Source organism: Chlorocebus sabaeus, chromosome 11 (assembly GCF_047675955.1).
Source record: "Chlorocebus sabaeus isolate Y175 chromosome 11, mChlSab1.0.hap1, whole genome shotgun sequence".
Taxonomy (NCBI): domain Eukaryota; kingdom Metazoa; phylum Chordata; class Mammalia; order Primates; family Cercopithecidae; genus Chlorocebus; species Chlorocebus sabaeus.
The window spans coordinates 93,921,358-93,948,612 of NC_132914.1; the positions used below are offsets into that span (position 1 = coordinate 93,921,358).

The 27,255-nt window shown below is 37.5% G+C and overlaps 1 protein-coding gene across 4 annotated transcripts in view; it reads left to right on the forward strand.

Annotated features, from left to right (window-relative positions):
• CFAP54 (cilia and flagella associated protein 54) overlaps positions 1 to 27,255 on the forward strand; it is a 377,198-nt gene that overhangs the window by 94,580 nt on the left and 255,363 nt on the right. For all 4 annotated transcript variants that reach the window (XM_008004317.3, XM_037996664.2, XM_037996665.2 and 1 more), the window contains exons 23-27: positions 1,795 to 1,931; positions 5,112 to 5,259; positions 6,921 to 7,076; positions 11,272 to 11,394; positions 26,746 to 26,877. In XM_008004317.3, the coding sequence (XP_008002508.3) occupies positions 1,795 to 1,931; positions 5,112 to 5,259; positions 6,921 to 7,076; positions 11,272 to 11,394; positions 26,746 to 26,877 (696 nt within the window). The remainder of the gene's footprint in view (positions 1 to 1,794; positions 1,932 to 5,111; positions 5,260 to 6,920; positions 7,077 to 11,271; positions 11,395 to 26,745; positions 26,878 to 27,255) is intronic.

Consider the following 27,255-nt stretch of genomic DNA (forward strand, 5'->3'; position numbering starts at 1 on the left):
TTGTTTTGCAATGTTAACTGATTGAACAGATAACATTATTTTAAAAAGGATACTTTTTACAAGAAAAGAACAGTTAATTATAGTTTCACCAACACTCTTACACATCATCTGTTATTGCTTTCCATGATAAACCTTAATAATTATATATTTTAATTATATATATTTATATTTCAGTGACCACTTCGTACAGCTGTGTCATTTGATTAATGTAGCCCAGAAAAGCGACTCATTTACCACTCTAAGACTTGGCCTCACTATTTTTACTGACTGTCAGGCTCTGTACAAATTATTCTACTGTTCAATGTTCTAGTTTCCTCATTCACAAATAGGGGTGGCAATAGAGTTCACTTTGTAGAACTTTGATGAAGAATAAATACAGCAATGCACATAAAGTGCTTAGTCCAATACTTGACAGCTTTAAATTCTTCCACCTGATTTTCAAGGCCTTCTGAAATCATGTCCCACTTGAACTAGTCCAATCATATTACCCACTTGTTTTTTTTTTTTTCATTTTTTTTGTCTCAGACCTTGCAGGGATAAAATGTCTACTTTTTTTTTTTTTTTCCCCCAAACTCTGACCTGCCTCTCCAGTCTCTCCTAAATGTACTTTAGAGTCATTTCCATTACTGGACCTTTTGCAGATTCTGTTTTAACTGTGCCAATCGGAATCTTATCTCTGCCTTAGGGTTCAACTCAAGCCCTGCGTTTTCCTTGAAGTCTTCATATCTCCTTTTCTAAAGCCTCTGCAATTATTATGTTATTCTTTGTAGTTTTTCTGTGATGTTATGGGTTTTACGCCTTTAACCTAATTCCAGTTTCATAGAGTCGGATACCATCTCTATCTAAACTTTGAAGAGTCTATCTCTACAGTGCCTAACACAGACTAGAAACTTCATAAAAGCTTACTGGTTGGAGATCATGAGTATTCATTGGCAGATTTGAAAAATTCTGGCCCTCTAAGTTATTCCCTGGAGTGGAGAATATTCTAGTAACTTGTCATTCACTTACTTCATTCCATGAATGCATTTATACTTTATACCTTAGCTGTTTCCATAAAGGATTTGAAGCAGTGTAGAACTCATTTGCTGAGGTTTTGTATTGTTATTTACATATTTAAATGGAGTGCTTTTTAGGAACGTCTTTAAAGAAATATATTCTACCATAAAAAATAGGTAAGTCGTGGTTTTTTTCTTTTGAGCTTCTAGGCTTCACAAGTACAATTATTTATTTTGTCCAATGTTAAATTTGTTAAACTTAAAACATATATTGTCTTCTTGGGAAGTTTCTCTGTTTTATTCTGTACTCTTTTCAGCTCATGAACTTTTTGTTGCACAAAGCTCTGAAAGTGTCAGTCAGAACCAGAAAAGAATAAAGTATTTTTCATATATTGGGCTTGGGAAATCTGATTGTTTCTCTTGGAACAGATTGTTCATTATAACAGTATCTGTAATAAATGGAATGCACTGCTGAGATAGATGGAAATGAAATTAATTTGGCTCAGATGTGATCTTTGTTTTGCTTATGAGGATTTGAAACATCCTTACAGAGTTTCAAATTTCCATGCAATTTAGAAATAAAAGAGTTTTCAAAAATGTATCTGTCTCCCTTGCCAGTGGCCATTACCTGACTATGGTACTATAGAACAGAACAGCAAATGTGAATTAATTGTATCTGAAATGAGTGTGTGATCGCACCTTATAAAATGCTGTCATATATTGTATATTTTAAGAATTATTGTTTAAAACATTCATTCACAAATAAAACTATTACATAAATATGTGCTTTTTGTTATAGGTTGCCTATCAAGTTGGTAACTATGAATTGGCTAAGAAAGTTTTCTCACCAGTTTGGGATTATTTTGTTGCTTCGCCACTTCAGGATGAACAATCTGTTATTTGTTTAAGCAATATAATTACTATTACACAGAGAAGGTAATTAGAAATATCCTTCTAAATATTAATTTGCTTATTAAAAATATAGATGCTGGATGTGAAGCCTGGAATTATTTTTATATCATGTTCAGATAGTCTATATAAAATGATTTCTAATAACTATTGTAATAAAAGTATACATTGCAAGGTCTCATGTGCTTGTTAGAAACTTTCTTTCTTTCTTTCTTTTTTTTAAATACTCACTCACTCTGTCGCCCAGGCTGGAGTGCAGTGGCATAATCTTGGCTCACTGCAACCTCCGCCTCCTGGGCTGAGGAGATTCTCATGCCTCAGCCTCCCGAGTAGCTGGGATGACAGGTGTGCACCATCACGCCCTGCTAATTTTTGTATTTTTAGTAGAGATGGGGTTTTGCCATGTTGGCCAGGCTGGTCTCGAACTCCTGGCCTCAAGTGATCTGCCCACCTCAGCCTCCCAAAGTGCTGAGATTACAGGCATAAGCCACCATGCCTGGCCAGGAAACTTTCTTTCTAGAGTCAGCAAAAACACTGGAGGCCTAAGGTTGAAGGTTATGAAATAAAAATACCAACTACAAACCAAAGTAATATCAGTTATATCCTAAAACACAAATATGCATTGGGAACTTTTGTACCAGAGAAAGGTCAAATTGGGGTTAAGGTTATGGTCTGACAGGTTGACTGTTAGGTTAAGAAGGCTTTTCGTTTGCTAGAAGAGGCTCCCAGGATTACACCATTGGCAACTACAAATAGGCCAGTAGAAGCCATATAGAATTACTATCATTTGTCTTTACTGCCATTTTCCTTAAAAGAACAAAGTTTTGAAGCAGGCTCAGAAATGAGCTTTAGTGTAATTTCAGTCGATCTCAGTAACAAATTCAAAAGCAACAAGAATCTCCCTCACCTGGCTGTTAATGCCGGAAAGTTTTAAAATAAGGAGATAAAACCCTTCATTCCTCAATCAAAAATAATGAGCTTAAATATGCAAATATTGATTCAGGCAAGACATTGATAATTCCATTCAATTAAACAAATGCAGACTTAGCATTTTCTATGTACAAAGATGCTATGTGCTATGGGGGGATGGATTTCAGAGGCATTTTAGAGGAGGAAGAGACAGGACTTAGATATTATGTGACTTGCGGGGATAAGAGAGAAAGTGAAAAGTGACTGGGATTTCTAGTGTTAACTGACTGGGAAGTCTGTGACATTTACTAAGGGGATATGAGAGGTAGAACAAGTTCTTGGAGGAAGATAATTAATTTGATTGAGAATATTTTGCGTTTGGTTTTCCAGCAGGACGCCTTTGTGAATATGAGATGCCAGTAGGTTTATTTATCTAGTGCTGACACTCAAGAGAGCATCAAGGCCAGAGATAGAGATTTAGAAATTGTCCATTGAGTTCATCATCAATGTCTTGAAAATGAATGGTATCTCCCAGGAAACGACTGTTTAACAGAAAAGACGGAAGGCCAGAATTGAACCCTAGGCATTGCTTAATATTTAGGGAGCAGAAGTAGAAGATGGAACCAAGGAAAGATATTGAAAAGAAGCTGTCCAGAAAATGAAAGTCCAAGAAAGTGCATTGCTAGGGAAAGTGAAAGTATCACCAAAGAGGGACTGACTAGCGATATTAAATATCAGTGCCAGGTCAGGCAGAGCAGCTGCTCAATAAAATGCCACAGAGAGGGTTGAGTAGAACACAAATGAAGAAGAGTTGGCAATTAGGAGGCCATTGGTGAATTCCAGAGAGCCACTTTTGTAGCATGATAGACCAGAAACCATTTTGCAATTGGCTAAGGAAAAAAAGAAAATGAAACATCCGAACAAGCAAAGACTACTCATGTGAAGTTTGGTGGTAAAGAGGAGGAGAGCAGGCAGAAGCTTAGTGGGGAGGCAGGCTGAAGGAAAGAATTGTGGAGTGTGGAGAGAAGGCAGCCAGTAGAGAGGTAGACACTGAAGAAGAAAATGTAGGTGATGATAACACTATGGTGGTAGAGCCTGGTGGACATAAGAGCTCATGGGTGGAAAGAACAAAGGATTTAGAAATATTTTTTTGTGGGAAATGTGAGCAAGGAGACATCAGGGATAAATGGAAGTGTTGTTGAGATGCAGTAATGACTCAGTTGATGTAATTAAACATGAATTTGTACTGAAGCCCAGCTCCTTGGTGCTAAAGACCCCATTTGATTCATCTTTATACCCGAGGGTCTAGAACAGTGTCTTATACATAGTAGGCATTCAGCAGTTGCTAGCGTGAATGAAAGAAAGAATGAGTGAGCAAAATCAGTAAGTGATCGTTGTCAGAGAGACAGAGAAATTGGACAGTGACATCTATGTAAGGTCGAATTGATTATTGCACAAAATAAAGAGGTGACAGAACCTAATCTGCTAGAAAGATTATTATAGAAAAGACTGACCAGTGTCCGAGCTGGGTAGAGAAGGAAATGGAGCCAGGGGGTGACACCTTGGACTAATTGCACATGTCAAGGTGCTGAAGGTCAAAGAGCAAGTTTAGTATGAGTTGCAATCGTGGGAGACCTAAAATCTTCCTGGTAAAGATAATTTTAAAGTTTAACATGGTGGTGAAAGGGATCATCTTCCAGTGTGAATTAAGGATATCAGCACTTTCCTGTTTTATAGGGATGGGGGTATAGCGAGTAGTTAAGCCTGAAGCTTAAGAGGGAGGGTTTGTCACCAAGGAAGGCTAAGGGCAAGGGGTGGAATACTGGACACAAGGAAGACTTTGCAGATTTCACAGCTTTGCCAGTGGTTGGCTCTGTCAACTGCAATTTAGAAAAGATAATTAGAAATCATCTAAGAGTTATTAAGATTCTCTTTTTAACCAAGGCTAAGCTTGCTATAAATGACCCTCATTTTCAGGAAATGCATTAATTGAAACATTGGACCTATTTCTCAACCTTCTGAAAATCTATAGTGATTTTGTTATCTTGATAAAAAATAACTTTATGTATTAGAACCCCAAAAAATTGCCACTAATTAATTTTATGTATCTGTGACATAATATTTCAGTAGTTTAATTTTCTTAGTTGTGAACTTGTCTGTGCAAGAGTAGCTATTCTAAATATTTTTGTTGCTTTTTTGGGATCATTGTGTAGATACTGAAAACAAATCAATGTAAAAAGACAAGTTGACCTACTAAATCATTTTATGTTTATACCTGCCATTTACTTCATATTGCAGATTACATTCAGATATTTTGGCAGAGACTTCTTCAATCCTATTGTACCTTTTTCTTAGAAATATTTTTGTAATAAGTGACATCAAAATTAAAGAAGAAAATCTTTTCTGTGATAATATTAAAGGCAATGAGATTTTCCCATCTCAACAAGTAAGTGAATTAAAGTGACTAAAAACATGTCAGATTCACTGTATTATTTTCTTGATGTTTTAAGGTCATGTTTTTTGAGTGATTGCATAGCTTGTTTGGTGAATGGGCTGAAAGGACATTGTCTGATTATGCGACTTCATGTGATATTTCATATAAGTTTCACAGACCGGAGTTTATGCTTTTTCTCTTCTTTTCAATTTATTTCTTTCCCCCCTGTATACAAAAATGCTATATATTTCAGACGTTCAAAAATATGTAATATATAAAGTGAAACCCATTGTAATCTTATTACCTCTAAGAATATAACAATTTTGCTTTCATATAATTTCTCTAAGAACATATACCTAGACAATTCTGTTATTATTATTTAGGAAAATGGGATTATGATATACTTGCTATTCTGCAACTTGACTTTTTAACACTTTTATAATATATCTTGCACATATTTTCATGCTGGTATATATCAATCTGTCACATTTTTTTCAATTATAATATTGTCTTCATGGAGGCAGGAATGTAACCTATCTCCTATTGATAGATTCTCAGTGTGGTTATGAACGTTGCTGTATGTACATCTGCAACACTATAATGCTCTTGCATTTAGTAATGATCCTACATTATTTTTTTTTCATTCCTGCTCAAAGTTCACTTTTCTATCTCTCTTTCCTTCTTTAGGTATGGAGGCTTTAGCTGTCTATGTTTTTTACAGTTGCTATTTCCTACCCATCCATTAACGAATTAATTAATTAACCAAGACATCGTTACATGGGACTATGCCAGTTTCTGGGGATATAAAAGTGAAAAAAATGATTCTTTGCCCAAGACAAGTTCACTGTCCTGTAGAGCCCAAGTACTCACAACCATCATCAACCTGTTCCTACTAAATTGCTTTCAGCTTCTTCTTTCAGCATATTCAATCTGAAAACAAAGACAATTTTCAAGTACTTCAATGAATTCCAGAATGCTAGACTACCATTTTAGTAAAAATGGACTATATGGAAATTTCTGGTTACCACTCACAGACAGTTTCTTTGTACATAATCTTGAATGTGTGTGTATATATATATATAGAAAAATAATGAAATCTTTCCCCAGGAAAGGAAAAAGAGGAGTTAGAAAGGATTACTATTCTTTTTAAGTGGCATTTACTCTTAAAACCTTAACGTTACATTTTACTATCATTTAAATTTAAGTAGCACAAGTATAATTAGCAGAAGCAGAATAGGAGGTTAGCTTGGTTTACTGAAAATTTACCATTTTCTTTCAAATCAAAAAAGGAAATGAGAACCTGTTAATCAAATGGGGGCAATATTATAAAGATTTTATATATTTTAATTATTATAATTTATATTTTTGAAAACTAGATTTTTTAAAATATAAAAATATAGCCAACCTTTTAGCTTATCGATAAAAAGCTGGCTTCTTTCATGGTACTTGTACTGTTTTATGAAAAATTCTGAAGTTTAATTCTAAGATGGTGCTATCTATAGGTAGCATTATTGGAGAGTTAGAGTTGTTTCTGAATTTAGATTTTTCTAAAATATAAAAACTCATGTTATTTTTAGCCAGAAGGATCACATTTTCTACCCTTTCTTCTCTTTAGAGACACATAAGCTAAACACCTATGTTGAATCTGAGTAACAATGCCTGTTTCTTTACAGGTTGCCAGACTGATTGAATGTGAGAGAGTATTAGTGGCATTGGAACTTAGCAACTTCCTAAATGATTGCAGCTATGCGCTTCAAGCTGTGACTCAGTGTTATGGCCTTCTTGCTCCCATAATCTATCACAATATTGTTTTGGTACCTGTTGTACAGGTAAGGGTATTCCTCTCCCCAAGAGAAGGGAATCTTTATAACGGCAACTTAACAATTCATTTTAGAAAAGAAAAGCCATGTATCTCTTATAAAGGGCAAATAGGTCAGGAACCAGTATTATGAAATTTTAGGAGTTAACTGAAAAACACTTTAATAAATTCTATGTCTTGGCAAATATAGATAAGGACACAAAATGGGCTTCTCTGAAAATATTCGTCCTTGTTCCTGTCCATATTTAAATATTGGCAATTTACCTTTCTAGAGTTTTAAAGTTATTTTAATTTTTATGTTCTTGTAGCATCAGAAACAACAATATTTATTCAAGGGATGTTGTTAAATCCATCATCTGGTGAAAAATATGATGGAAGACCCAAGACAAAATACTGGGTGTGTTGGTGATGGAGGAGTTAGGATTTATGGAAAAAGGGTAGCTGAGACCTGGCTGAAGGGATTGTAGAGTTTTTCATGTTTCTTAACTTATCACCATGGATTTAGTGGCTTGAAAGGACACTCATTTACGATCTCATAGTTTCTGTGGGTTAAGAGGTTGGATATAGGTTAGCTGAGTCTTCTGTTTAGGGTCTTACAAGGTTGAAATCAAAGTGTTGGCCAGGGCTGTGATTTCATCTGAGGCTTGAGGTCCTTTTCTGAGTTCACTGTTATTGAGAGAACTCATTTCCTTGAGGTTTTATATAGGAGGTCCTTAGCTCCTAAAGGCCAACTACTAATTCCGTGCTGCATGACCTTTCCACATCATGGCACTTTGCCTTTTCAAGGCTGTAGGAGAGTCTCCTCCAGTATGCTGTGAGAAGCCTTATCTAGGGTAATGTAATCATGAGACTGATGAGCTCACCACATTCAGGAGCCCCGTTCATGCTCAAGGGGAAGGAATCATACAGGGCATGTACACCAGGGGGAAGAATCCTGGGGACCATCTTAGAATTCGGCTTACTACAGGGAAGTAATGAGAGATGTAAGATTTTGCTGCTGAGACTTGCAAAAAGTTATCGCCGTCATTGTCACTGTCTTCATGAGCATCATGATCATCATCACTGAGACAATTTTTGTCATCCTAGAAGATGTGAGTGAACTCACACAAAGTCCAAAAATTTTTAGTACTTGATTGAGAAGACTAACTAGACAGCTTGAGTAACTTAAAAGAGGGACTCTACGGAGCATAAGTGTGTCTCCTTCTCCTACATTCCCCACAGCTGCTGGAGATCTGTCTCCAGAGTCCAAAATCTAGACTCATAGTTGACAGCCTTCTGGGTCAGTTGGAAATAGATGGAGCAGTTTTCTCAAGTGTGGAGTATGGTTCCTCCAAAAGCCAAAGGTGCTGACCTGGCATGGTCTTTCTTTTTAAAGGCGAGAGATGCTAGATGTCAGACCTACTTTGGAGGGGGTATCCCAGCCTCCCCCAGATATTTAATGTGGCAGCCCTCTGAATCATCATTGGGTCTATTTCTACCCATTGGAAGGTGTTTATCAAGGTCTTCAATGTACTTGACATTTCTTGATCATTAAGTCTGATCAGCATGATGTCATTGATGTAGTGGCCCAATGTTTTGTTTTGAGAAATGTCCAGAAAGTTTATGTCCTTTCACATAAAATTGTGCCAGAATTTATGAGAACATTCATTGTCTTGGGACAAGACTTGAAACGCATACTTTTATCTGTCCAGTGTTAATGGGAACTAGGATAGAAAAGAAAACATTAGCTATATCAATGCATACCTTTTAATGTGTGTTAGCTTAGCAAAGATACCACATTGAGAACAGCAGCTGCTCAATTGGCTGAGTTTACAGTATCCACTGTTACTTTCTAGAATCCCACTGATTCAGGATACCTTTGGCTAGAGAATGGATTGTAGCTATGGGAAATCTTAGGAAAGAAGTCTCTAATTGAATTGTATTGTTTGGAATTGGAAAAGATGAGTAGAACAGAAGGGAGTTTCCAGAAATAGGCCTCAATATATATGAGAATGTAATATGTGACAGAGTTGCCATTCCCATTCAGTGGAAAGAGAATGGACATTTTTACTAAATGATGGTAAAATGCCTGGATATTCACCTGAGAGAAAATCGAGTTTGACTCCTATTTGTACCATATACAAAATGTCCAGATTTATCAAAGACTTAAGTGTAAAATAAAGCAAAAACTTTAGGAAAAAATATCTCAGGAGATGACATATGCAGTCCAGGGTTTGGAGGGAAACATTTCTAACCAAGACTGAACTTCTAACAGCAACAAAGAACCTATGTGTAACAAAAAGTACTATAACAAAGATAGAAGAACATTTATAGGTTTGGAAAAAAGCATCTCCAAATGTGACAGAGGGCAAATATATATACATGTATAACAAAAAGTCTTGCAAACTGACAATAACCTAATAGAAAAATAGGCACAGGATATGAATAAGCAGTTTACAGGAGAGCAAATTCAAGTGAGTGAGAAATATATGAAAAGATGCTCAAATTCTGAATATTCATAGAAATTCACATTAAATTAACAATAGAATATCACTGGCAGGATTGAAAAGATTTGCTGGTGAAGATGTGGGACAATTGCATTCTCATTCGTACATGGGGGAAATGTGAATTGTTACAAGCATTTGAATTTTGGTAAAGTAATTTTAAATTAAATTAAATCTAATTTTAAGCAAGATTAAAAACAAATATACTTGATGTGGTAGTCCCTCGGTTAGTAATTTATCCTATAGAATAAAATTTTAATAAAATTAAAAATACATTTATCTGACACAGCAATTCTTCTGTTAGTAATTTATCCTATAGAATAAAACCTCCAGTTGAAATAATGTCACTCCTAGTTCTACCTCTTGGTTCCTGGACCTGCGGAACCTACTGGGACACAGTGCTACATACTATCATTGGTTTAGAATGTATACTGTGTTCTGGAGGATGGTATCTCATCTTCACTGGGTATCATCTCAAAGCCGGCATCTTGATTGCTAATCATAGTTGGCAACTGAGCATGTAAAAGGGTATTTACTGTGACATTCTTGGTGTCGGCAAAAAAGCTGGTGACAAAGAGAAGTAACAGTACTCCCAGATTGTACAACCATGAAAATATGCACCATGAAGTCCTGGAAAAGGCTGAGTAAATTATGCCTAATCCACACCAAATAATATTATGCAGCCATTAGAAACAATGAATTAGAGCTATACCTGTAGACTTAGAGCATTTCTCACCAGACATGGTTGTCCAAAAACCATGTCTTATGAGAAATGTTCACAACCAAAGGCATGGTTGAAGGAAAAAATACACGATTCAGAAAAGTATATACAAATCCCATTTTGTAAAACAGCAACCCTCCTAGGTACATTATATTTTTATACACATATATGTATTTATATTTCTATGAGCCTCGGGAAAACTCCAAAACTACTAGGGTGTTCACGTGATTTAGGGATATGATATGGTAGTGTGGGAGACGGTGATTAGGGTGGGGAGGAATTTAAAAAGTCTTAGAGATGAGTGTACTGTAACAATAGTAACAGTATTGTTAGAATGAGAGCTTGAAGCAATTAATGTGCCCCCAAAGAACCAACATTCATATATTAATTTGTCCTTTGGGTTAATCTAAATGATGAATTGATTGATGCAATCTCAGTGCTACTTTTCAAAAGCTAAACTTATTCATCTAGCTCTTGATCAAATTTAAGATCATATAATATGAAGCAAGGAGAATAGGAAGTAAACACCAATATTAATTGATTTCCTGAGGTATAAATGTTTGGTTTTAATTTTAAAGGAACTATTATTTCAAGTACCTGGAATCACTATGTAATATTTAATATGCCATATAATCTTCCATCTGCTTTTTCAAGGTCCTTCTGTACCTGGATGTGATAGTTTCTCAAATGCATGTGACATTCTGACTATATCTTTTAAGATATTTATCAAAATATGCTTTGTTTTATAGTCATTTGTGTTTTTATTTTATTCTTTCCACTAATTTTCAAGTTGCTGTAGGTGAAGGACTAATCCCAAAATTGAATGTATGAACTTTATCTCAGTGTACTTTCCTTTATACCTAATAAACAATTTATCAATAATTATTGATAATAATAAAATTTTATATCTTAAAGCTTGCATGATTTGAATGGAACACTTTGTAATGAAATGAGTAAGGATGACATTTTAAAACAGAAATCATTGTGATTCTAATTTTTAGATCCTGATAAAGTGTATAGTGGTTTTGCAAGGACTACCAAATATTGTCTGCTCGAAGAAACATACTGCAAGCTTTGAAAGTATACAGCACATGATAGCTTGTTGTATCTTCTACATAACAAAGGTATTTATCTCATTCTTTATCTAGTATTATAAAATTTAGGAGCCATGATGATTTGGAAAGTCTACTTTTAATCACAATAAGAACACTTTTAAAAATAGCACCCCAAAAGCATTTTTAGATCAAAAGCAAATGTAGAGGTTAAACATTATAGAATAGCAATCTGTTGTTGAACTTTTTGATGAAACTTTAGTTCACAAACTAAAACTTGATGTTACTGAAATAGCATTTGTGTGTGTGTGTGTGTGTGTGTATATATATATATATTTTTATTATTATACTTTAAGTTCCAGGATACATGTACACAACGTGCAGGTTTGTTACATAGGTATACATGTGCCATGTTGGTTTGCTGCACCCATCAACTCGTTATTTACATTACATATTTCTCCTAATGCTATCCCTCCCCCAGCCCTCCACCAGGAGGCCCTGATGTGTGATGTTCCCCTTCCTGTGTCAATGTGTTCTCATTGTTCAACTCCCACTTATGAGTGAGACCATGTGGTGTTTGGTTTTCTGTCCTTGTGATATTTTGGTGAGAATGATGGTTTCTAGCTTCATACATGTCCCTGCAAAGGACATGAACTCATCTTTTTTTATGGCTGCATAGTATTCCATGGTGTATATGTGCCCCATTTTCTTTATCCAGTCTATTGTTGATGGACATTCAATAACCATACATGTGCATGTGACTTTATAGTAGAATGATTTCTAATCCTTTGGGTATATACCCAGTATTGGAATTGCTGGGTCAAGTGGTATTTCTAGTTCTATATCCTTGAGGAATTGTCACACTGTCTTCTACAGTGGTTGAACTAATTTACACTCCCATGAACAGTGTAAAAGCATTCTATTTCTCCACATCCTCTCCAGTATCTGTTGTTTCCTGACTTTTTAATGATCGACATTCTAACTGGTGTGAGATGGTATCTCATTGTGGTTTTGATTTGCATTTCTCTGATGACCAGTGATGATGAGCATTTTTTCATATGTCTGTTGGCTACATAAATGTCTTCTTTTGAGAAGTGTTTGTTCATATCCTTTGCCCACTTTTTGATGGGGTTGTTTTTTTCTTGTAAATTTGTTTAAGTTCTTTGTAGATTCTAGATATTAGCCCTTTGTCAGATGGATAGATTGCAAAAATTTTCTCCCATTCTGTATGTTGCCTGTTCACTCTGATGATAGTTTCTTTTGCTGTGCAGAAGGTCTTTAGTTTAATTAGATCCCAGTTGTCTATTTTCGCTTTTGTTGCCATTGCTTTTGGTGTTTTAGTCATGAAGTATTTGCCTATGCCTATGTCCAGAATGGTATTGCCAGGTTTTCTTCTAGGATTTTTATGGTTTTAGGTCTTACATTTAAGTCTTTAATCCATCTTGAGTTAATTTTTGTGTAAGGTGTAAGGAAGGGATCCAGTTTCAGTTTTCTGCATATGGCTAGCCAGTTTTCCCAGAACCACTTATTAGATAGGGAATCCTTTCCCCATTGCTTATTTTTGTCAGGTTTGTCAAAGATCAGATGGTTGTAGATATGTGGTGTTATTTCTGAGTCCATTGGTCTATGTATGTGTTTTGGTACCAGTACCATGCTGTTTTGGTTACTGTAGCCTCGTAGTATAGTTTGAAGTCAGGTAGCGTGATGCCTCTAGCTTTGTTCTTTTTGCTTAGGATTGTCTTGGGTATGTGGGCTCTCTTTTGGTTTCATATAAAACTTTTTCCAATTCTGTGAAGAAAGTCATTGGTAGCTTGATGGGGATGGCATTGAATCTATAAATTACCTTGGGCAGTATGGCCATTTTCACAATGTTGATTCTTCCTATCCACGAGCATGGAATGTTCTTCCATTTGTTTGTGTCCTCTTTTATTTCATTGAGCAGTGGTATATAGTTATTTCTTGTCTTCTAGTTTTTTAATTTGTTTGCTCTTGCTTCTCTAGTTCTTTTGATTGTGATGTCAGGGTATTAATTTTAGATGTTTCCTGCTTTCTCCTGTGGGCATTTAGTACTATAAATTTCCCTCTAAACATGACTTTAGCTGTGTCCCAGAGATTCTGGTACATTGTGTCCTTTTTGTCATCATTTTCGATGAACTTATTTATTTCTGCCTTCATTTTGTTACTTACCCAGCAGTCACTCGGGAGCAGGTTGTTCAGTTTCCATGTAGTTGTGCGGTTTTGAGTGAGTTTCTTAATCCTGAGTTCTAATTTGATTGCACTGTGGTCTGAGAGACAGTTTGTTGTGATTTCTGTTCTTTTACATTTGCTGAGGAGTGTTTTACTTCCAATTATGTGGTCAATTTTAGAATAAGTATGATGTGGTGCTGAGAAGAATGTATATTCTGTTGATTTGGGGTGGAGAGTTCTGTAGATGCCTATTAGATCTGCATGGTCCAGAGATGAATTCAAGTCCTTGATATTCTTGTTAATTTTCTCTCTCATTGATCTGTCTAATATTGACAGTTGGGTGTTAAAGTCTCCCATCATTATTGTGTGGGAGTCTAAGTCTCTTTGTAGGTCTCTAAGAACTTGCTTTATGAATCTGGGTGCTCCTGTATTGGGTGCATATATATTTAGGATAGTTAGCTCATTTTGTTGAACTGATCCCTTTACCATTATGTAATGGCCTTCTTTGTCTCTTTTGATCTTTGTTGGTTTAAAGTCAGTTTTATCAGAGACCAGGATTGCAACCCCTGCTGTTTTTATTTTGCTTTCCATTTGCTTGGTAGATCTTCCTCCATCCCTTTATTTTGAGACTATGTTGCATGTAAAATGGGTCTCCTGAATACAGCACACCAATGGGTCTTGACCCTTTATCCAATTTACCAGTCTGTGTCTTTTAATTGGGGCATTTAGCCCATTTACATTTAAGGTTAATATTGTTATGTGTGAATTTGATCCTGTCATTATAATGCTAGCTGGTTATTTCACCTGTTATTTGATGCACTTTCTTCATAGCATCAATGTTCTTTACAATTTGGCATGTTTTTGCAGTGGCTGGTAGCGGTTGTTCCCTTCCACGTTTAGTGCTTCCTTCAGGAGCTCTTGTAAGGGAGGCTTAGTGGTGACAAAAATCTCTCAGCATTTGCTTGTCTGTAAAGGATTTTATTTCTCCTTCACTTATGAAGCTTAGTTTGGCTGGATATGAAATTCTGGGTTGAAAATTCTTTTCTTTAAGAGTGTTGAATATTGTCCCCCACTCTCTTCTGACTTATAGGGTTTCTGTCGAGAGATCCATTGTTAGTTTGATGGGCTTCCTTTTGTCGGTAACCCAACCTTTCTTTCTGGCTGCTCTTAACATTTTTTCCTTCATTTCAACCTTGGTGAATCTGACAATTATGTGTCTTGGGGCTGTTCTTCTCGAGGAGTGTCTTTATGGTGTTCTCTGTATTTCCTGAATTTGAATGTTGGCTTCCCTTGCTAGGTTGGGGAAGTTATCCTGGATAATATCCTGAAGAGTATTTTCTAACTTGGTTCCATTCTCCCTGTCACTTTTAGGTACACCAACCAAATGTAGATTTGTCTTTTCACATAGTCCCATATTTCTCGGGGCATTTGTTCATTTCTTTTCATTCTTTTTTCTTTAATCTTGTCTTCTTGCTTTATTTCATTACTTTGATTTTCAATCACTGATATCCTTTCTTCTACTTGATTGAATTGGCTACTGAAGCTTGTTTATGCTTCACGAAGTTCTTGTGCTGTGATTTTCAGTTCTGTCAGGTCATTTAAGGTCTTCTCTACACTGTTTATCCTAGTTAGCCATTTGTCTAACCTTTTTTCAAGGTTTTTAGCTTCCATGTGGGGGTTAGAACCTGCTCCTTTAGCTTGGAGAAGTTTGTTATTACCGACCTTCTGAAGCCTACTTCTGTCAACTCATCCAACTCATTCTCTGTCCAGTTTTGTTCCCTTGCTGGAGAGGAGTTGTGTTCCTTTGGAGAAGAGGCATTCTGTTTTTTGGAATTTTTAGCGCTTATGCTCTGTTTTCTCCCCATCTTTGTGGTTTTATCTAACTTTGCTGTTTGATGTTGGTGACCTACAAATGGGGTTTTGGTATGGACGTCCTTTTTGTTGATGTTGATGCTATTCCTTTCTGTTTGTTAGTTTTCCTTCTAACAGGCCCCTCAGCTGCAGTTCTGTTGGAGTTTGCTGGAGGTCTACTCCAGACCCTGTTTGCCTGGGTATCACCAGCGGAGGCTGCAGAACAGCAAATATTGCTGTCTGATCCTTCCCCTGGAAGCTTCGTTCCAGAGGGGCACCTGCCTGTATGAGGTGTCTGTCGGAGCCTACTGGCAGGAGGTGTCTCCCAGTCAGGTTACATGGGGGTCAGGGACCCACTTGAGGAGGCAGTCTGTTCATTATCGGAGCTCAGTCGCCGTGCTGGGAGAACCACTGCTCTCTTCAGAGCTGTCAGGCAGGGATATTTAAGTCTGCTGAAGCTGTCTGCTGCCTTTTGTTCAGATATGCCCTGCCCCCAGAGGTGGAATCTAGAGAGGCAGTAGGTCTTGCTGAGCTGCGGTGGGCTCCGCCCAGTTCGAGCTTCCCTGCCACTTTGTTTACACTGTAAGCATAGAACCACCTACTCAAGTCTCAGCAATGGCTGATGCTCTTCTGCCCGCCAAGCTCTAGCATCCCAGGTTGATCTCAGACTGCTGCACTAGCAGTGAGCAAGGCTCCATGGGCATGGGACCTGCCAAACCAGGCACAGGAGGGAATCTCCTGGTCTGCCTGTTGTGAAGACCGTGGGAAAAGCGCAGTACTTGGGCAGAAGTGTACCATTCCTCCAGGTGTAGTCACTCATGGTTTCCCTTGGTTAGGAAAGGGAAATCCACCAACCCCTCGTGCTTTCCGGGTGAGGCAATGCCCTGCCTTGCTTCAGCTTGCCCTCCATGGGCTGCACCCACTATCCAACCAGTCCCAGTGAGATGAACCAGGTACCTCAGGTGGAAATGCAGCAGTCACCTGTCTTCTGTGTCAGTCTCACTCAGAGCTGTAGACTGGAGCTGTTCCTATTCAGCCATCTTGGAAGTGACTGCATTTGTATATTTTATAGGCATTATATAAGGTCACACAGAACATATTTGTTTCAAAACCCTAAAACATTAATTACATATTTATTATACTGCAGTAAACCTGCATATCATCTTATCAGGTTGTGATTTCAGTGGAACCTGCAGGCAGACTTTAAGTATCTTAACCCAGCCATTGAGATAGTGGGGCTTAGAAGATATCAAGAAACCGAACAGCCAGATTATAAGTGAAGAGTCAGTGAGTAATGGAGGGGTGTGTTAATCTCATGACATTAGAATGTAAACAATGATGTTAGGCCTGAAGGAAAGGGCTGACTAGGCAGAGTCTAAGGATGATTCTGAGATTGGTGTGCAGGACCCTGAACTCAACAAAGGACAAACTGGAGAGGTGAATTCAGACTGTGCCAGTCAAGAGTGCTGTATCTGGATATCTAAACCTGGGAGAAGACATAGGCAAGAGTGTGGTCAGGATAGAAACAGATTTTTCATTTTTGTTTTATTCCTTCATTCAATATATATTTACAATTACCTATTTGTGTCAGGCACTGGTTTGGGTTTTTGACATATGCACGAAGAATTAAAGAGAACTCCATAGTAATTGTAGGAGGAGAAGAATGAACAATGAATGACACCCAGGTTTCTAGCTTAGGTGATGAATGGATGGTGGTGACAAAACAGGGATACAGGAAGATGACCACTAAGGGATGGGATGATTGGGGAAGGCTTCACTCTGGGGATGAGACTTAGGTATGCTCTGAGCAAGAGTTACCAACTCAAATGCCTCCTGAGACCATGCAGGTAAAATAATTGGTGAATTGGTTGAATGTAAGACAAGGTTTGTCAGGTCCTGAGACAAACTAGAGATTAGGTATACCTACCTGTAGACATTCTTTATTTAAAAAGAAACCAACGATGTCTCACAGAGCTTGTGATTTAGTGGGGGGGGTGACAGAAAACAAACATACACATAAAATATAACTTCATGAAGCTTTAAGTGTTATCAGCAAAAATAAAAGCCGTTAAAGGAGACAGATTTATGGGGCTGAGCCTACTTTAGACAGGATAACCTTGTAGCAAGAAGAAGAGTAGAGCTGAGACAGATGGAGGAGGAACAGCTTTGTTGGCAGAGGGCATGAAGGACTATGCAAGTGAATGGACTTAGAGGTTCATGACCAATTTTAGCCTACAGTTGAGTGGGCAAGTTTAAGCAGCACAGACCATTCATGTGGAGCAATGGATTCCCAACCTGTTGACTTGAGAGTTATTGTAAGAGGTCTATAGAGCCATAGTTGTGCTTAGCGTTGTTTGTAAACAGAATCACTGTATTCCACGTGTTTTGCATTTGTTACAAAAATATTGGAAAACAAAATAGTTAACAAAATTTATTTAGGCTTTAATGAGAAGAAATACTTGAAAGTATTTATCGTAGCTCAAAGGCTTGCAGGAAGGCTATTTGTTTTAAGGTAAAGAGATGAATAATTCTGAATAGATGGCAGCTTAATCACACATCCCTGACTTTTCTCGTTTTTGATTTTTATTTTGGCAGATTATAGTAGCCTGAGCAGGCCAGTTGGTAAAGGCTGGAGGGGGTATCTTAGGCCAGAATATCTGAGTAAAAGGCTTTTTATGGGACCTCATTCACCTTGGAAATGAGAAGGAACTAAGGGACAAGAGGCAGAGAGGTCGGCTTGTTTGTTCTCGTTGCTTGGCTCAAAGACCAGCATTGTGTGGTTCCTCAAAAGCTTTCGTTGACAGAATCCAGTGATTCCCTCAAAGAAGGTCCATATCTGCCTGCCTGTTTTATGTGGTTCTCATAGGACCTTTGCGATTTGACCAGAGATCTGGAAGAACGCTGTGTAGGTGAGCTCATTTGATCCATTGCTTTAGTTAGGATGTAAGCTTGCTTCTGTGGAGGTCTGGCAACAGAGAGCCTTCTACCCTCCACGTTAGCAAAGAAGCCATTATTTGCCGTCTGTTCATGGCCTGACCTCAATAGCAGGAAATAATATTCGTTCCGTTGGTCACTGACTTACCAGTGCTGGAGAGACTGCTATGACCTGGTCTGTGTAGATGCTGAGGGAACATAAGCCATTAGCAGGAAGAAAAAAGCAATTACTCACTGAAGGAGACTCAGTACTCCAAGGCAAAAAGAGCAAGCCAGACACCAAAATCATTGTGTTTTTACTCTCACCATGTTGGAAAAAGACTACAGAAGAGTTGGTTTAAAAAAAGGCAGAGAAAACTTTTAAGGAGATACAATCATGTGATCTAAAAGAAAACAAACAAAAAACCCTTCTGTAACTGAACAAATGAATATGATTTTTGATTGAAAAAAATCAAATAGATGAAGAGTATGGTTATGGTATTTCGTGAGTCAAATCTGAAAGCTGAAGAAATACCCCCTCCAAAGTAGTACAGAATTACCTAGAGGTGGTAAATAAATTGAGAAGGCAGATCCAGAAGTCATAACATGAAAACAAAAGAAGTCTGGAGGTAGAAAAGAAAAGTAAATGGAGAAGGAATAGGCTTCCTGAGTCCCAGGCAGGATTAATGTAAGAATACACATGGAAGTACATGTGGGTGAAATCCCTGAAGTCAAAGGATAAGGACAAATCTTAAAAGTTTTGAGACCCAAAGAACATTTATTTGCAATGGAAAGAGAATCAATTAGCTTCAGACTTTTGTTTTGTTTTGTTTTTCAATCAGCGATGCCAGAGGTTAAAACACTGGAACAACATTTGTAGAATCCTGAGGGAAAAAGACCGAGGTCCAAAAATTAATAACCAGGAAAGGTATCATTCATTTGTCAGGGCAAAATAAACATTTTCAGAAGTGCGGGCATTTAAAAAGTATTCTGCCCATGTACTTATCTGAGGAAAACACTTGAGGAAATACTCTGTCAAATGACAATTGATTCAGAACAGAAATCCCAAGACAGGGAAAGACAAAAAGGAGAGGAATAATGGGAGCAATGAATCTTGCAGTATATGTATTATTAAAATTAAATAGATAATAATGATGGGACTAGGACTTTGTAATATAAATGCTAAGTAGGGATTCTTTAAAGAGAAGAGTCATCCTTGAAAGAAAAATTTGTTAGTAACCTAGAACTAAAACTTCCATCTGTTTGGCATAAGGGGAGGTATGAGCAGGCAAAGATTTTTGGTGCATGGTTGTGTGTTTTATATATGCATATATATATATACACATACACACATACACACATAAAATTATTTTTTGATAGAATATAAATGTGTCTCTATATACGTATTTAAAGGTGACTCAGAGAAATATGTAACCATGAGCAGAACTTTACAGCATAGTAGGACTTCTGTTTTTTTTTTTTGTTTTTTCTTCTTTTTTGAGGCAGAGTCTCACTCTATCACCCAGGCTGGAGTGCAGTGCCTCAATCTCAGCTCACTGCAACCTCTGCCTCTCCAGTTCAAGTAATTCTCATGCCTCAGCCTCCTGAGTAGCTGGGGTTACAGGCATGCTCCCTATGTCTGGCTAATTTTTGTATTTTTAGTAGAGACTGGGTTTCACCATGTGGTCCAGGCTGGTCTGGAACTTCTGACCTCAGGTCATCTACCGGCCACACCCTTCCAAACTGCTGAGATTACAGGCGTGAGCCACCATGCCCAGCTGCATAGTAGGACTTCTAAATTGACAGGGAGAAAACATGAACTGGGAGAAATGAGAGAGAGAAAACAGGAACAGGAAAAACTGACAGGGAGGAAAAATGGCTAATTTTCAGCAAAAGTAAGAAGGAAAAAGAGAAGATATAAGATGGAAGGAATATAATTAAGTATATTGATCATTTCAGTTCAGCTGAATGAATTCAGAAGACAGAAATTACCAGATAGGCTAAAAAGTTAGGTTCAAATGTATACTATTTCAAGAAACAGTCCTAAAACACAATGACAAACAATGCTTGAAAAAATAAATGGATAGACAATGGTACTGGGAAAATGCAAACAAATTAAAGGAGGAGTGGCAATTTTCATATCAGAAAAAGCAGAGTTCAGGGCCCAAAATATTAATCAGAACAAAGAGAGTCATTATGTAGTGTCCTTCAAATCTGTTCTGTCAGATCACCCTTCTCTGCTCCTAAATGGCTTTTGGTCACTTTCTGGTCTTAGGACAGTCTCATTGTCAAGAATTAAAACAAAACTTGAATTTTTTGCAACAGCAAGGTAAAGGAGACAAATAAGATTGTATGAAAAATGCCACAAAGGCATTTGATAACACTTAGTAACCTTTCCTAATAAAATTTCTAATAAATTAGGAAAGAAAAGAAGCTATTGAATAATGACAAAGACATTTACTAGCATTTTACAGCAAATATCATACTGAATGGCAAATTTCTGGAGTCATTTCTTTAAAAATTAGCCTCAGGAAATAGATGCTAACTCTTAACAGTGAGATTCAGTGTTTTTAGAGGTTCTTTCTTATGTTCTAGATAAGGATAGAAAATAATTTTGTAATATTAGAAAAGTATAATTTATCTGTAATTGTACTGGTCTCAAAACCCCATGAAGATCTGGTAAAAAATTACTAGGATTACAAGGAGAATGTATAAAGTGATTCTATGTAATACACTTATAAAATGATAGGCTTTTAAAAATACTAGCAATAATTAGAAATGGAGAGGGTAAAATATACCACTTATAATACACAATATTTAAAAGTTAACAAAATGTTAAAGAATCTAAAAGAACTGTAGGATCTTACTGAGGGACACAAAATAAGATCTGAACATAGGACAGGCCACGCCAAGTTCCTGAACAGGTAGACTTATTGTCACAGAAGTGCAGATCCTTCCTAAAATAATATTTAAATTTAATACAGTTCTAATTAGAATTCTAATTGGGTTTCTTTGAAGCTGATTAATTTAAAAGTTCTCAATAGATATTAAAGTTTGCTATAAGGTCACTTTAATAAAAAAATGATGTCACAGAGTAATGGGCAAACAGTTCAGTGCAATAGAATAGAAAGTCCAGGAATGGCCCCCAAGTCTCCAGAATAAATTAATATATGACAAAGATAGCAATTTGATTCACTGAGAAAATGATAGTGTGTTATAATAGTTTATTTAATGAAAGGCGCTGGTATAACTTGACTGTTCATCTGAAAGTAAACAAAGCCAGAACCTTATCTCATGCCATAAACAAAATGAAGTCTAGATGAATTTAAGGATATTTATATGACCTTGGAGTCAGGGGACACTTTCCTTGATAAGCCACAAAATTCAAAAGATAAACAGAAAAAGGTAGATAATTAGATTACATGATGATTAAAACATTTTTATAGCAAGACACTATAAGCAAAGCTCAAAGGCAAATATTAGGTTGGGAAAATATATGAAGGCATAGGATTATTAACGTTGATCACTCCAGGGAGTAATCAGTTAGAAAACATGAAACAATTTTAGAATTTGGGAAAATAATCAAATTTATCTTTTATTATGGAGGACATAATGCAATATTTCAGTTGCCTTAAAAGGTTGAGCAATGGACAGGTACCAGGTGATAAATGGCCATCTTGTGAGGTCAGGGAGGCACCATTGAAGGGTTTCACACCCAGGAATGACATAAGGAGATCTGTATTTTAGAAAAAAGAAATTGTTATTGTTGTACAACAGCTAACAATTAGAGGAGATAAGACCTGAGGCAGAGATGAGTTCAAAGATGAGAGAAGATAAACTAAACTGGTATGGAAAAAGTGGAGGTAGAGAGAATAGAAAGGATTCACGAGTTATTTATGAGATAGGATTGAGAATCTGAAACTCTAATAGATAAGAATAAAGGAGGGAGAGGGAAGAGGCAGCAGTAATATTCAGCTACCTGGCCTGGGCAGTTGGGTGAATATAACACTACTCATTGAACCCTGCATGAGGAGTAACTTTGTGTGGTGAAGGGGGAGAAGGTAATGAGTTTTGAACAGATTGAATTTTGGAGTCGATAGGGTATCCAAAGAGGTGACCTTTATATAACAGGACCTATCAGGCTGGAGCTCGGGAGATGCGAAATGTGTGTAAAGACAAAGAAGTTGTTAGTATCAGGACTGCAACTGAAGCAGTAGAAATAGATGCCACCACCAGGGGACAGTGCATAGAGTGAGAAAGGAAGAGAATTTTCTAACAATTTCAAGAGTACACTTAGTCCAAGAGGCCAATCCTTCTTCCAAATACTAGGCAAGAGGGATAACTGAAGAGTTTGATTAGTCTAAAGCTATTCTGTCATTCCTAACCCCTCCCAACCTCAAGAACATTCCTGCTGCTGTTAGTTCTGTCATTGTCACATGGTGACACCATTGAAAGCGGGGGTCCCATGCAATCCAAAGCACTCTTTTCTTTCTCCAGTGTTACAATCACACACGCATTAATTTGTGTTATGCTGGGCCCAAAGTCTATCTTCCAAGATTACTTTTTCTTTAGAATATATTTATCTGCGGGCCGGGCGCGGTGGCTGTGTAATCCCAGCATTTTGGGAGGCCAAGGTGGGCGGATCATGAGGTCAGGAGATTGAGACCATCCTGGCTAACACAGTGAAACCCCATCTCTACTAAAAATACAAAAAATTAGCCGGACGAGGTGGTGGGCGCCTGTATTCGCAGCTACTCGGGAGGCTGAGGCAGGAGAATGGCATGAACCCGGGAGGTAGAACTTGCAGTGGGCCAAGATTATGCCACTGCACTCCAGCCTGGGCAACAGAGCAAGATTCTGTCTCAAAAAAAAAAAAAAAAAGAATATATTTATCTACTTGGCCTAATCCGACCCCCAAAAAGTTCTTCTATCAGTGAGTATTTCCAGGGGAGGGGGTGTCTTTTTCAAGTAAGGGAAGGCCAGGTTACACTCTCTTTCCAGGGCACTGAACACAAGTATTTACATTTAAGTAACTAACAGTGGTTACTGCAATGTCTTCCAGAAGAAAGAAATAAACTGTATTTCAAGGCAACTTGTGACTTGCATCTTGCCAGTGGCAACTTCTGCTAAAAACAATCCAAAGAAACCAATTCAGCTTATCCAGGTACTCCAAAACATTGAAATATTGATGAGGAAGGACCAGGAAAGGGAAAGGATGAAGACTTGAGAGAGGTGGTGTGAGGACAAGAGCAGGATCCCTGAAGGCGTGAGGCCATGGGATCCCAGCACGTGTGGGAGGGGTTAGTCTGGACAGGAGATTAGCTTCTCTTCTCTCAAAGAGGGAAGGGTGGCTGTAGTTACAGATATGTGCTGATGGGTTTGTGGATGGGAGATAAGCTACTTCCCTTATATTTTCTCTGTGGACAGGAAGCAAGGTCATTTGCTGACAGTTAGGAGGTGATGGGTAAGGGTGATTTTCAAAGATTTGAGAATAGGTTGGTTTGGGCCAGCCACTGAAGAAGATGGGAGAGAATGCTGACCTAGAATAAATTGGGCTTCCAACCAGCATTTGGGGCCCAGTGGAGGTTGATGTCCTGGAATTCACATGCTGCCTTTCTCAGCTTTGGATGAATTTTCTCTCTTAGCACACACCAGCCTTCTAGCTGGCTCTGTGCATTTCCTGACTTGCTCACCAGGACCCCACACCCTTCTTCTCCCATTTGGGGAATCATTGAAATCCAAGTGATGTTACTGTAGAAATGACCCTGAATGTTTGTTTGTTTGTTTGTTTCTGGGACACAAATCAGGCATGATCTCAGCTCACTGCAGCCTCAACCTCCCTGGCTCAAGCAATTCTTGCGTATCAGCCTCTGAGTAGCTGGGACTACAGCCACGTGCTACCACACCGGCTAATTTTTGTATTTTTTGTAGAGATGGGGTTTTGCCATGTTGCTCAGGCTGTTTTCCAACTCCTGAGCTCACGCAATCCACCTGCCTCCGCTTCCCAAAGTGCTGGGATTTACAGGCATGAGCCACTGCGACCAGCCTGAATGTGTTCTGAACATTCAAAAACAAATAATATATTAATGTCAGGATTTTGATATTTGACTTACTTTAGTCCCTAATATGTTGAGAATTGCCATTCTAGAAGCTTCCTCCAGTCTAGCCTACAGTTCCAGGATCCTGGACTAACCATGAATCCCAGATTTCAGTTGTTCGTTTGATATAAAGAGTATTGGATTTTCTCTTAGGACATGTAAAACCTGATTAGTCAAATGACTGTGTTTCTTTTCTCTGTTCTGTTTTAAAAATTGGTAATCTTTTCAGATGGTTGAGTCTTTCTTCTTTAAGCATCCGTATTTTTTTCTAACATGCTACTTGTGAGATTTGCCATCTTCAATATGTCATTACTTTTGCATGATTTAAAAATTGTTACTCTAAACATCTGGCATACTCTGTGTCTGTTCATCATTTGGTATGTTAAATAGAATTAGTCCTCTGTTTTTCCTTTGGTTGGAAAAAATTCTTTATCATTTATTATTTTCTACTAGCATATTAAGAGAAGGGGAAAAGATTGCCCAGTTATCTATAAGCTTAGGACCTAAATATGTCAGAAAGCAAAATTAAGTAGAGTGGACAGCAGACTCGTTTCTGTTTTCTTATAGCAAAACTTAGCTCAATTCTATTTCCTTATAGCAAAACTTTCTCCCTCTCATATACATTTCATAATGAGATTTGACTGTTTTGCTGAGCATTCAAGGTTTTGCATGAGCTAACCCTACCTACCTGTATTCAAAATTTATTTTGGCTGGACGTGGTGACTCATGCCTGTAATCCTAGCACTTTGAGAGACCCTGCCTCTACAAAATATAAAATAAATAAACAAATAAAATTTTTTTTAAAACTCACAAAATTTATTTTGGCACTTTCTTTCCCACACTCTGTTCCACAGTCACTATTTGTTTAGTGCCTTTGGCCTGGTCCCAAAGAAATGTGTTCCTGTTCTTAGCATTAGACAGGGCTTCTCAGGTCTAAGTAGCCACTCGTTATTGTTCAGCCACTTTATATATCCCTTCCCTGCATGAGAAGTAACAGTTGTTATTTATTGATATGGTTTGGCTGTCTCCCCACCCAAATCTCATCTTGAATTGTAGCTCCCATAATTCCCACATGTCATAGGACGGACTTGGTGGGAAGTAATTGAATCATGGGGGCAGTTCTGTCCCGTGCTGTTCTCGTGATAGTGAATAAGTCTCATGAGATCTGATGGTTTTATAAAGGGGAGTTCCCTTACACAGGCCATCATGCTTGCCACCATGTGAGATGTGACTTTGCCCCTCATTCACCTTCAGCCGTGATTATGAGGCCACCCCAGCCCTGTGAAATTGTGAGTCAATTAAACCTCTTTCCTTTATAAATTACCCCGTCTTGGGTATGTCTTTATTATAAGTGTGAGAACAAACTAATACACTTGTCTTAAATACTAACATACTCAACAGAATATATCTACATATAACAAATTCACACAAACTTATTTATACCCTAGTCGCTCTCAGGGGCTCACAATGAGTGTGTCCCCTTCTTTGACCCTTCCCTACAGCAGAATATATGCAAATCAGATTGCTGACCAGGGCAGCTTTCCTGAAGTTGATGCTAGAGCCAAGGTTTTAATGGCAAGGTGAAGCTGTATAAACAAGGTGCAGAAAGCTGTTCTAGGAAATGACTCAGCTGTGGGAAGACATGAAGTCCTGTAACACAATGGTGACTGTCAGATTTTATAACTGGCTCAATCTTTTGTAAGAGTAAAGTACAAGGAGATGAGTAGTGGAAGATTACCGTAGAAAGGTAGGTAAGGGCCAGAATAGATAAGGCCAAAGAACTGGTATTAGGGGATGTGAGAGAGGCTAAATAGGCCTCTTCCCCTTGTGACTACAGTACACACTTCCCCTAGGGTTGATGGGGAATCTGCCAAAAACAGCTTGTATCTAGCCTAGTCTTCTAGCAGAATGTCTTATAAATCACTTAGTGATGTAAATGCTCCTTAAGACATCATGAGGTCAGTAATTGTGCCATTTCCCCAGACATAGAAAGCAACTCAATATAAGAAGTGGTGGTGATGTGGCCTTTACAAATGACTTTTTAAATATGGATTTTTTGAAAGGAATTGTTTTCTCAATAGTTAACTCACTGTATTAGAAGGTATATGGCTATATGGCGCAGAGATATGGGAAGTTTATTATTGATGAGATCCCGTTATTAGTCGTTTACTTAAAATAGTTGAATTATGCATCTTTAGTTGCATTCAATGTGTTAATACAATTTGGAGGTAAACTTACAGTTTTCTTAACAATAAAAGGGGGATTCTTAGACTGAAAACTCTATGGGGCTTTTGAATTTGTGAAAAATGATCCATTATACTTGAAAATAGACAAGAATGCCCAACAGAGATAATTAATAAATATTTTAAATTAGATTCTTCGTTCATGGAGGGAATATGACCTGGCAGTAATGATTATAAATTATGGGAAAAAAATGTTGGACATCACACCGGGATGCAAGTCTCTGTTTGATGGTAGTAATGAACAAGAAGAAATGCCAGAGGAGGTAACTGTTTCTGTTTCTCATTTTTAAACCTATGTTTAGTTTGCATCTTTTAGGGTTAATGTAGTATTATTAAGCATATTAGAAAATTGATAAGTTTTACACTTGTTATATTTACATATAAGTAAAGTATTATAGTAAAGAGCTTTTGGGTTTTATTTTTGTTGTTGTTATAGTCAAGAAAATGAAAAAGGAATCTCTGCTAGCATACTGAATAGTCCCCATCACCAGTCCCAACCATCAGTTAGGTGATGATAGAGAGCTTCTTACACCCAGTTGGACATTGGACTTAAAAGCTCTCTAAAGTCTCTTCCAAATCTAAGATTTTACTGTTCTGGGTGGATCATTGAATGTAGCAAATACATGTCAGCATTTTTTTAC